This window comes from Culex pipiens, chromosome 3, assembly GCF_016801865.2.
Source record: "Culex pipiens pallens isolate TS chromosome 3, TS_CPP_V2, whole genome shotgun sequence".
In the NCBI taxonomy this organism is placed as follows: domain Eukaryota; kingdom Metazoa; phylum Arthropoda; class Insecta; order Diptera; family Culicidae; genus Culex; species Culex pipiens.
In genome coordinates, this window is record NC_068939.1 from 107,193,523 (window position 1) to 107,205,907 (window position 12,385).

At 40.1% G+C, this 12,385-nt stretch overlaps 1 protein-coding gene across 9 annotated transcripts in view; it reads left to right on the forward strand.

Moving 5' to 3' along the window:
- Positions 1–12,385, forward strand: part of LOC120422116 (fasciclin-2) — a 223,655-nt gene that overhangs the window by 178,186 nt on the left and 33,084 nt on the right. For all 9 annotated transcript variants that reach the window (XM_052709795.1, XM_039585521.2, XM_039585528.2 and 6 more), the window contains 4 exons: positions 6,931–7,055; positions 7,142–7,437; positions 7,509–8,709; positions 8,775–8,958. In XM_052709795.1, the coding sequence (XP_052565755.1) occupies positions 6,931–7,055; positions 7,142–7,437; positions 7,509–8,709; positions 8,775–8,958 (1,806 nt within the window). The remainder of the gene's footprint in view (positions 1–6,930; positions 7,056–7,141; positions 7,438–7,508; positions 8,710–8,774; positions 8,959–12,385) is intronic.

Sequence of the window (12,385 nt, forward strand, 5' to 3'; positions counted from 1 at the left end):
GCTGTTGAGAAAAGAGGGGGAAACTAGGTTCTCACCGGTCGCCTCATGTTCCAACATTATGGGGCACTTTATGCTTGTTGCTTGCCTGTGTCGGGGCGCCTGTGATTTTGAATCAGCTGACTGCCGCCAGATGTTGCATGATCTCATTATGTTAGTTGTTACACGCATTCGAACATAATTAGTATGCTAGTTTAAGGTTTTAATCCATGTTTTGGACCGTTTATTATTTAAAATGTAATTTACCACAGCACATCACACAAACTTGGTACTCTTTTGTGGTAATTGTTCAATAGATTTATTAAGGCATTTTTTCAAATCTTTTTTGACGCTTGTTTTGATCATTCATTTGCTGTCATGAATAAAGGTTGTTCTTATTAAACAAAAAACTGCATTTCAAGACTAATTTATTAAGTGCAGCAAAACGCTACCTCAAATATGCATGTTACTGAACACCAAATTAAATCTTTTGTTTCACAAAATAATGGGAAGATAATTATCAAAACGATAATTCAGCTAACTTTTCATAACATTTTACTTTTTACGATTGAAAGCAATAATTTGGTTGAAAATATTCACTTCTGAAAAAAAAACTCAAGTTTGTTTATCTCTCTATGAAAAAAGTTTTCGATATGTGTGGATTTCAGAGATCAATGTTTTTCTCCTTTTTCATATAAAACGTTTATATTTGAAATGCTTTCCAAAAAAGGATAAAGTAAATCGACGGTTTTCTATGTTTTATGGACGATCTCCAATCTGTTCAGAATAAGTGCGATGAAAACATATATTTTTGAATTATCAATCAACAAAAATCATACGAAGTGTGATACTCATGGACACTCCATTGGTCGTTTGAAAAAAAAATCTAAATATCTTGGGCAGATGTTTCAGTTCATTCCAGTCTATTTTCTGACTTTGAGCGGAATGAGCGGATGAGCCGTTCAAAAGAGCCGCTCATTTAAATGAGCGAACGAAAATGAGCGGCTCACAGAAATGAGCGGTTTTGCCCACCACTAGTTAATGCCTTACTCACACTTTTCAAATTAAAATTAATTTGGTTAAGATAAATATTAAAGAATAATTTGATTGTCGATGGACTTGAAATCTTTTCAAAGATGTGTCGTATAATGAGTTTGGACTCTATGGTCATCAAAAATATAAGGGTTTTGTTTCAATCAATGTTTCCAGCTTATTTAAAAAGTATTTCAACTACCATGGTTCGAGTGATGGAATCGATTACGTTTTCGTTAAAGAACATCAATATCACCACGGGTATTAATCTTCAAGCAATTTGAATATGGCGACATGTATCAGAAGAAAGTGAGTCATTTTCGCTAGTTCTAACTGTTCTGTGTTCTGCGTGCACATCCGTAAACATCGACCACTACTTATACAAAGCACCACCAAGAGGCAAAAGGTAATTACGAATATTTTTGGCACTTTCGTTGATAAAAACATGCGGTTTTGCAAAAAAAAATAATAACAAGACTAACTTTTAAGTCGACTTCGTCGTGCTATCTTGTCGCACCCGCCATTTCGATGTTTCGAGAAAAACGCGTTTTAATGTTTGACCTTGATTAAACAAAAACGAAAACACGCAATGCAAACAATAACAAACACGTTTTGTTTGGTTGACCATTCTGTGCATTGCCCCGAAATTTGGTTGAAGTTGGTTGCCGGAGTCCAAAGTTATAATCATAAATGGTTACGGTAGTCAAACTTGTACGTGCGTCAAACGCGTTCTGACCTAAAATCCCTTTGCCATTTATCGCACTTACATTAAGATAGCACGACAAGATTGAAACTTCTTTCATATGAAAATTGACAAAAATTTTGGAGCTTTTTTGGTTTTCATTGAATATCTCAGGACTGAAATCAAATTTTGGGGATCTGTGAAGGTCAAAAGATGAGGCATTGTGAGCTGCACAAAATGGCGTTCTTAACTCAATTTGGCCCAAAATGAACGTACGACAAGTTAACACGACGGCGACGAAGTGTAGTTTGACTATCAAACTTCTAAATTGTTGCTGATTTGTTCAAACATTTGATAAAAATAATGAGTTTTTTTGCAGCACCCCTTTTGGACAGACATTTCTGTTGCCACCTTTTGGTTCCTTGGATTAGCCATGGATAATTTCACAGTGTAATAAACAGGGCAGCTACCACCACGCGGCGCCACCGTCTTGAAGGAGAAAATGATACAGGTTTTTCAGACGAGTATCAATCTCCTGATATCAGTAAAGTAGTCATAACTTTAGATAACGTGACTAGATATCAAAGTTTTTTCAATGATGTGTCACAAGATAGATCCGGATATCATTTTCATTTTTGATTGGGTGCAATTATTTGGCGAGCAGTCTGATTAAATTACCTATTCGACGATGTGTCAAAAGACAGATCCGGAAGTCATTTTCATCCATTTTAGGCCATTACTTTCGATAGGGTGACCAGAGAACCGGCTCCGTGGCTTAATGGTTACGGCTTCTGCCTCACAAGCAGAAGGTTCAGGGATCAAATCCCGGCCGGTACCTTTGAAATTTGGAATCAGGAATTTGAACTTTGAATATGAACAAAAACGAAAATGAATCAGGTGGGATTCGAACTCACACCTCTGGATTGGTGGTCTGGGACGCCAAGCAGTCGGCCATCAGAAGGATTACGCTCTAGCAGTGAATTGATCCGTAGTGTTGAAACATGCTATCTTCTCATATTAAATACGCGCTGATCCCTGATTTGCCTGACGGGATTGGAAGTCTAAATATAGATCGAGTTTCCTTCAGATGCTTGCTTCTATGTTTAGGCGGGGCCGAACAATGCCCAGCGACCTCGGAATTGGACCGCAAGGAGCTCTGTCATTCTGAAACGGGTCGTTGGAAGCAGCGCGAGGGCTATCACCACCTAATACCCGGGACTGAGATAAGTTGTATCAGCATTCGGCATATACAAAGTCTGATACAAATTATACTTTCCCATAATTTCGCTACCGGTTAGCGGGTATTGGATTGGACCACACACACACACACACACACACACATTACTTTCGATAGGGTGACCAGATCTTCATTTTTGTTTATTCATCGAGAGGTCTTTTGATAATCTTCTTATATAATGTGAGGGGGTTTGGTATTAAATAATTTCACTTTTGTGATATCCGGACATTTACGAAATAGAGAGCTGAGAAATTAGGGCTAATTAGATAGCACTAGGAAAAACTATTTTTTCTCCAAATTTATGCACTACGAGGCATTATCTCAGCATCCATAAACTATGAAAAGTGAGTGTATGAATTTAGATTTAGACAATATTTGAAGGTCTGTCAATATGTGGAAGGCAACAACCTCCATAAGGTGAATTAAGTAACGTTTTTCATTTAGAACTGCCTAAACATTAACAAATAACAGTCTAATCTAATCTAATCTAACACAAATGCTGCCAGCCCTACCACGTTGTGTTTATCGTAGAGAGGATTCTGAGAACGGATCACATTTCACAGAATCTACAGGGGAGGAAGGATGCGTGGACATTCTGTACCAACCGCTCCGTGTTTGTATTATTGTTGAAAGTTGTGTTTAGTATTATAATATATAGTTAAATGTAATATAATATCTGCGTATGTAAACAAGCAGTCTATCCCCCTCTTACTTGACTTGAACTGTCACTTGAGCGGAAGGGATAACGTCATGATTCGAAATCCGGACACTTAGTACCATGTTATTTTTGTTATAGCTGGCAAAAAATCATGTAATAAGATGGAAATGTAGAAATATCATCAGGATTTAGTATAAACAGTCAGTTTTAAGGGAATGCATGAAAAATATGTCTTTTTCTATCAATTTTTCATCAGAATTTGAAAATTTAAATGACTTGTCGTGCTTCGAATCCCGGACACTGTTAAAAGCTGATTCGAAATCCGGACACTTTTGCTTCGAATTCCGGACACTCGATTTTGCTTATGAATCGCACAAATTTGGACGGAAATCAAAAAAATAAATTTCTGCTTTGCCTTCCCGGTGCTTCGGGCGCCTATGAAATATTTCCGTTGAAATGTTTCGCAATTTTAGTAAACTTATAGTTTTATTTTATTTAATTGTTTTGGCATAAAAACAGCGTTCAAACAAACTTTAAATGAAAGTTGATGTTAGAATTCATCAAATAACACAGATTAGACAATCATTATGCGAACTTACATCCAAATAATTGATAAAACTAGTTGAAGTGTCCGGGTTTCGAAGCGTCCGGGAATTCGAATTATGACGTTAGACTGCTTGTTTACAAATGCAGATTCGCCAGCAGAAAAATTATAAATTATTTCTATTATCGGCCTATCAGCACTTTGATCATGAGTTACAGCTTTCATAAAGTGTTTTTGACTATTCCAAAGTAATGAATAGCTCAAATAAAAGTGAGCAAGCAACTCTTCTTTGTTGATACATCTGAAAATGTTGATTTAATAGCGGAAAACTGCAAAAGTGATGAGAATTGGTCGAACGGCTTAGAGTGATTAAAATGGGTATATTTCCCCTAAGACGGAGCGTATACACAGCAAAGAAAATCATGGTGTTATTACATCTGGGAAGGAGTGCATCTTTTATGTCAGACAAACAGCTTTAATATTATCTTTGATAGGTGTAATGTTCAGACATGAACAAAAGAAGCACGCTTTACTTTTCAATACGATACTTTATTGATATCCGGACCGATTACAATACCCGACTGTATCCGACGACTGTCGGTGGTGAAAGAGGACGATCTCTGAGACACATTCTTTATCGAACCTGACTGCTATAATTTGAGGGAAATTACTATCTAAATTGGACACAATAGATGTTTGATGTGGTACTACTTTTATAGTGACCAAGGGACACTACACCTCTCCCTCACATAACCTTTGACTACTTACGAACACAGACTGTCGACGACTCTTTTGACTGATCGGTTATGTTTGACTTCTAGGTTATAATTCTTTAGACTTTTGCTGACTAGCGACTACATCTGACTGTTTTGGTCTTGCTACATGTGACTTTAGACTTTCAGGTTAGGAACTTTTCGACTGATTGCTGACTAGCGACGACACAGAACCCATTTTCATATTTTTCTGACTTCAAACGACTTGACTAACTTGACCAAACAGATTCTTTTAAACTACGCTGCTTTACCGGACGACAAACGGTTTCAATTTAATTAGATTAACAAACGACTTTGAAATTGAACGACAACTATTTCTGACTACAACTGAGCAATCTTCTAACTCACTTCATTTCACCGACTTACTGATGGTACCTTGCCACGTGGCCGCTCCAGAACTCCTCAGGATTACCGCTGCTTGCCAACATGCTCTGGATTGCGACAGAAGTCACTACGAAATTGCATGTCACCGATTTAGGAATCTGAACATCTGCTGAAATCCAACATCTTCCGGCACACAAATGTTTCTGGAACCAACCACTGGCATTCGGAATGGATTTGCTTGATCCGCCATTATTTCTAACGCCATTGCTTGACACTGCAACTGGCGTCCCCATCGACAAGGTCTTCAGACTTTGAGGTTATGGTTCTAACCTCGTGCACTCACTCTCGACCGTTTACTTTTACGATTCGCAAAACACGACTACCTTTTACTCGCGAACTCGATGTTTATCTCTCGTCGCCAAGTTGTAATGTTCAGACATGAACAAAAGAAGCACGCTTTACTTTTCAATACGATACTTTATTGATATCCGGACCGATTACAATACCCGACTGTATCCGACGACTGTCGGTGGTGAAAGAGGACGATCTCTGAGACACATTCTTTATCGAACCTGACTGCTATAATTTGAGGGAAATTACTATCTAAATTGGACACAATAGATGTTTGATGTGGTACTACTTTTATAGTGACCAAGGGACACTACAATAGGGTGTAAATATACCTCTGGCATATGCAATGCAATGCAATTAAAAAAAGACTTGCAATTCCAAAAATAACATCAAACTGGATATAATCAAAAACATTGAAAAGTATCAGTAGACAACTATGCCACACAAATTCTAGGCCTTAAACAATATTCAATGTGGTCAGCTAAGAGTCAAAACTGAAATGTCCAACTTTTCATTTGTGGTGGCTGTAAAACAAGACCATTTTTCCTACCCACCGAAGAAGACTCGAAAAATTTGTTGAAATTTCCCCCCACTGGGTTCGATCAAAACTTTGCATGCCGCTGAAATTTTAATCGTTGCGGCATGTCAGCAAAACTATTTAACAATCTAATGATTTTAATAAATTTTACATACACATACACACACGAACGTTGCATAACACTAATGGTGCGCATTTTGTGGAATGCAATCTCTGGAATTTGTACCAGATCTCCGCGATGCGTTGCCTCTGTCAGATCATCCTCCCCCACACACACACACTTGGGGAATAACTTTAATTTCCCTCGTTATGGACACATTTGAGTTTTGGATAGTGTGGCATGAACATGAGCGCACCGCGCGGAGCGATGGAATGTTTAATGCACGCGATGTGTGTGTGCGGTGTGGGGGATTGTTTTATGGAGGGATATTATACGACCAGCATCCTTCTCTGCTACATTCATAAAGCCCTTTGCATTATAATGCTACTGATGCTGATGCATATTGAGCAGCATAACGACCGTGTGTGTGTGCGTGTGTGTGTATTTATGTGCTGACTTGGCTGAATATGTGCAACAGCAGTGCAATTGTCATGCCGTACCAAAAGCTCGGGCTGTAACGAACGTTTATCGAGACGACGAGCTTCCTTTGTTCGTTCCTTTGTTTTAAATTGCACGTTAGCCGGTTGGTCTGTTCAGCGGGATCAACTCGAGAGCCACGATGATATCTTTTGAAAGTGAACCGTCCCAGAATAGAACGTTGCTGACCACAACCATTTCTCGCTCTCTCTCTCTCTCTCTCCCTATCCATTTCCAGTGGCCATTACGTGGAAGGATGCACCGGAGGATCAGCGGCCAATCCTGGGTGACGACTACATTGTTCGCTGCGAGGTGACAGCAAATCCGCCGGCGACCGTGGATTGGCTCCGTAATGGAGATCCGGTAAGGCATACACTTTCAGAGTCTATTGGGTCCTCTTGTGAGGTTTGGGGAATTGCGTGAGTACAATGAGTGTGTGCAATTTGCAGATTAAATCCAGCGGTCGGTACGTCATTGAGAATCGTGGGCTGTTGATTCGGAATGTGTCCGAAAGTGACGACGGTTTGTACACGTGCCGGGCCGCAGTCATATCCACCGGCGAGCTGGCGAAGCGCGTAATTCGAGTTGAGGTTCAAATCAAGCCCGAGGTGCAGAAGTTGCCATTGGTGCTGGATGCTGTCGAGGGACAATCGTTTTCGTACCTTTGCAACGCCACCGGCAAGCCCGTACCTGAGTTCCAGTGGATCAAAAAGAGCACACAGCAAAATGTAGTTGATATAGATAGGTATGTTTGTGTTGACTTGTTTCTTTCTCCTTCCCCGTAGCTTTATAGTTCCACTCCATTTGTTTCAATAGATTTTCCGTTAACGCATTGACCGGTCAGCTGGACATTAGCCGTGTGGAGCAGGATGACCACGATACGTACTCGTGTGTGGCCAAGAATGCAGCAGGTATTTCCGAGTCCACCACCAAACTGAACGTTCTGATTCGTCCAAAGATTTTGGAATTCATGAACATTACCGTACCTGAAGATAGTGACGCCGTGTTGGCATGTAGAGCATTTGGACGACCCCCACCGGAGATTACGTTCCGTCGCTTTGGAACGACCGAGGAGTATTCTGTTGGACTGCAGGTCAGTGACGACCGCATCGTGCTTGACTTGGATACCAACGCGGAACGTGGTGAGACCATTGGTAGTTTGCGAATTCACAAAGTAGACAAAACTGACGACGGACTGTACGATTGTATCGCGAGAAATCCGGGAGATGTTGCGTACAAAGTGGGACACATCACCGTCGAATACAAACCCAATTTTGACAACATGAAGTCACTGCCGCCAGTTTACACGTGGGAGCAGCGCCCGGCAAATCTTAGCTGCCTGGCTCAAGCCATCCCGAACGCGACAATCGAATGGCGCTGGAACGACCGACGTGTGTTGGATTTGTACGACATCAACATGAAGGTCGAGAATGTAGGTGCGCGCAGTGATCTGATCATTATTCCTCGGGAACCCCGCTACTACACGAGCTACAAGTGCGTTGCCACCAACCGACTTGGTAGCGAAGAACATGTCATGGAACTTCGCGAAGCACGCATTCCGGACGCGGTTGGACAAGCTCGACCAAGGTCCGTCAGCGCAACCTCCATGACCTTCGACATCATTCCACCGGCGATCGAAAGAGGACTGCCCATTACGGCCGTGTCCGTTCAATACAAGGAGGAGTTTAACCCCGATTGGAACACCGCCCTGAACCGCACCTGGTCGCCGGACAGTCCGTACATCGTAGAAGGGCTGCGACCGCAGACGTCGTACAGCTTCCGCTTTGCGGTACGCAATATCGTCGGTCTTGGTCAGTGGGCCGCTTATGTGGTGCACTCCACGCCCAAACGATCCGAACCGGAAACGCCCAAAACGCTGCACACGCCCATCCAGGAGGAGGACGAAGAAGATGACGCCATCGTGACGTCACCGTACGCCGACCACTTTGAGCTGCGGTGGAACGTCCCCGTTGACAACGGAGAGCCCATCAACTTCTACCGGGTGAAGTTCTGCCCGGTAAGTTTATAGAAACCAACGTGTTCGCAACGAATTATTCATGTCTCGTCTTTTGTTTCGCCCAGGGTTCCAAGATCAACGGCGTGTGGACGGAGCTGGAGGGTGCCTGCATCGAGGAGGACATCCAGATCTCGACCTCGTACGAGATGCGCGACCTGCAAGCGGACACCTACTACCGGATAGAGCTGATGGCACACAACGCGATCGGGTTCTCGAAGCCGGCTCACCTGCTGCTGAAGACAGCCCGAGGTGAGTCTAACAACAATCTTGGCAGCTTGTATAACGTTTACTCGGCTGGATTCGGCTATCCTCCGGCCAGCGCCGCCGGCCGCTTCGCATCCCGGCCCACGGAACATGTTTTACTGTTGTTTGTTTACTCTGTGTGTAGTTTTGTGTTCGTTTATCGCTTCTAATCTACACCACTCTCTATCAATAATACGCGTGACTTAATCACCACCACCCGATGATGTGTGACCAAGTAATGTAAGAACCGCCGGCAGAACATAAAAGTGCGCGTGAGAGTCGGCCACGGTTCCACAGAACCCAAATCTTTAATTGAGCTTGTGTAAACATTACTTCCTATATTTTAACTGAAACGCTCTGTACTGTTGCTCATTCTATGAACTTTTACTCTATTTGCTCACTCTTTTTGGCTTGCTTTCTAAATTTTGCGAATCTTTTATCCTCTTTGGTTTGGCAGCACATTTGGGAACGTTAAAAAGTGTCTAAATTCCAAATTTCAAACCAAAACCCGATGCGATATAGGTTGCGACCAGTGAAATTTAGCATCCAAAACACATCACATTGGTGTAAGAGATAGCGTTTCAGTAGGGAGGAAGATTCGTACTTTTAAGAGCAGAATCGAATAAGTTTTTCCTGTCTGGTAAATTATTTCCTGTCTTCTCACGTACTATCTGCTATTATGTGCATTGGAAGGAAAAAATACTTCCTTATTTTCTCATCTTTCTTTATTAGACTGGTTCCAATTTTGATAAGAAAATTTCAACTATGCCAAAAAAATATAAGTGAATTGGTTAATTTGTAAAGAACGTAGCAAAAACACACATCAAATAAAAAAACGATTTAAATTCAATTTGTTTATACTTTAAAATTATGAATAGGTTGTTACAGCATTACAATAACTATTCTGAATTCTAAAAACTGTAATGTTTCAAAAGATCAAGAAAATTACATAAGAAAATAAATAAAAACAATTTTAATTTAGAGTTCGAGCTCATAAACTTTAAAAATAGTTCGATTAAATTGTAAATTAAGAAAAATGTGTGGCGGTCAGTCTTTGGGAAACCATAATTTGAACCAGTCTAATCTTCTCGTTATTTATAAGTTTGGCGTACGCGAATAGCACCACGTTGAAAAAGCGATATCCTTTCCTTTAGTTTCTTTGGCTTGGAGACCAGAAGCAATATAATGTTCATTTTTTCAGAATAATTTTAATTAGAGTTTCCAATTTCGACATAGTTTTAGATTTAATTTATTGCTGTACAAGTCCTGGATAGGAGAAGAAACGTACGATTAAGTGATTTTAGATAAGCTAAGACAAACACATACATACACACACAATCGCCCCATTGTCAATTGGTGAATCACAAAAAGAAAACATGAAAAAGGCAATAAAATTAACGTCGAATATTCTGACATCATCAAAAACAACAACAAAAAACTGGCGTCTGCTTATCAATGCTAATTTCGAATGTCTCTTCCTCTAATTGGAACATCCTTTTTGGCAACCGACCTCACCACATCAAAAGCACACACTCATTCAAAAAGAAACTCGCAATCAGTCACGTATTTCGTTCTGAAGTTTCACTCCTTTTGTTCCGTCTGTAGATTTGTCGTTGGTTTTTGTTTCGGTGCGATTCAAGTTGTGCATTTCATTTCCGGTGGTTTAAGATAATCCATTCGCTTAATGTTGACTCTTGTCGTTTTTTTACGGTTTGGACGACCTCCCAAATTGATTGTCCCTTTGTTCGTTCATTGGTGTTGTTCTTTTCTCTTGGTAGTCATTCAAAAAAAAAACTTAAATTTAAATTAGTGCATCCAGTTTAACCGCGCCTACAATTCAAATTAATTTATCTTCTCCTTGTTCCACCGAATTGAACTCAAATCGAGTAGAGTAGTTTGTGTTTTCTGTTTAGAGTATCTGGCATTTGTTCTTGCTGTTCTTTTCCCCTCACTCAATTTCCAACTGCCATCTCAAATTGAACTACACTACCAAGCAATTAAAGTCATATCTGCCATTCATTCCTAGAAAATGCTCCTCTCACAGCTTTCTATTTTCGTCATCTCGCATATATCTGACGGTCATCTCCGACAGAAAGCCCCGGACTAGTTGAAAGATGAGATGAGTGAGCACAGTTTAATTGGTTTTAATCAACCGGATATGTCACATTTGATTGGCTGGCTTAAACGAAACAGTACGGCACCACTGTGGCACTGGTGTTAAATTAACAGTCATTGGATGCGAATATTGCTGACTTCACCATGTCACCAAAATTGGTACCAAGAGCTGTCGATTTAGATGACCAAAATAAAAAAAAATGTTTCCGAATCCAACGTTCATGAATTTTAGCAACACGAAGTTAAACGTTCATTTTAAATTAAATCTGATTTTTTTAATTAAAAAATTTCGTGTTTTCCGTGTTTCCCAAAATGTATGAACGTTGTTCACGTTTTCGATAACTTCTTTTGAGCTCTCTCCTCTCAAAACTAAATCACCAAATCAATATTAGATTGTGAAGTGCATTATCATCAAAACCTCAAAAAAGAATTTGTCGAGTCATCAACTATCTGTGCGCTTTTCAATTGCCAAGAGATCAAGAAATCGGTAGCAAAACCACAATCCGCAAACGAAGACACTCATCAATCATCGAAGATTAATCGTTTCACCCTGAGATCGCCTAACAGAATTCTTTTTTGCTTGATTCACTCACCCACATCCACTAAAATACACTCAGCCAATCTTTCATCTGAGCACACTGACATATTTTCCTATCCCCGTATAAAGTGGAAAAATAGTTTTCCCCCTGACCCTGGCTTAAAGTATTTGAGTTTTTCAATTTGCGTTTCTCTGGTGCGCCCATTAACCCAATAACGAAAATGACCCAGCAACTTCTTGTAGGAAAAACGTGGTGTTCAGTTTGATAAATTTGGCTGAAAATTGCGAATTTTATGGGTTCTGACAAATAATGATAAAAAAAGTTTGTTGTTGATACTTGACTTGTAAAGTATGCAAGTGGTGATACTTTACTTTAATTTATTTGAATATTGATTTGAATATTTTGGAATTGATTGGATTATACACTGCCCCTGATTGCATAAATATCCCATATGCATTTTAATCGATTTTGAGTTTTTGATGCAGTTTGGTTAAAAATCGTGTGCTCTTTCAAAAGAGTCTATAACATCCAGTACTTTGTTCTAGAAATCAGGAGGAAATCCAGTTTTTTACGAAAACTTAACACGTAGCCTTATGTATGGGACAAACTTCAAATGCGTTTTTCTCAGCTTGCTGTTTTTGCATATGGGACATTTATGCGAACATGGGCAGTACAAGTATCAGAAATTTGGTATGACCCAATTCCCCCTCAGACCCAATATCACCCCTAATGGGTATTTTGAATTAAATTTGAAAACTGTGATTGAATTGAATCATAGT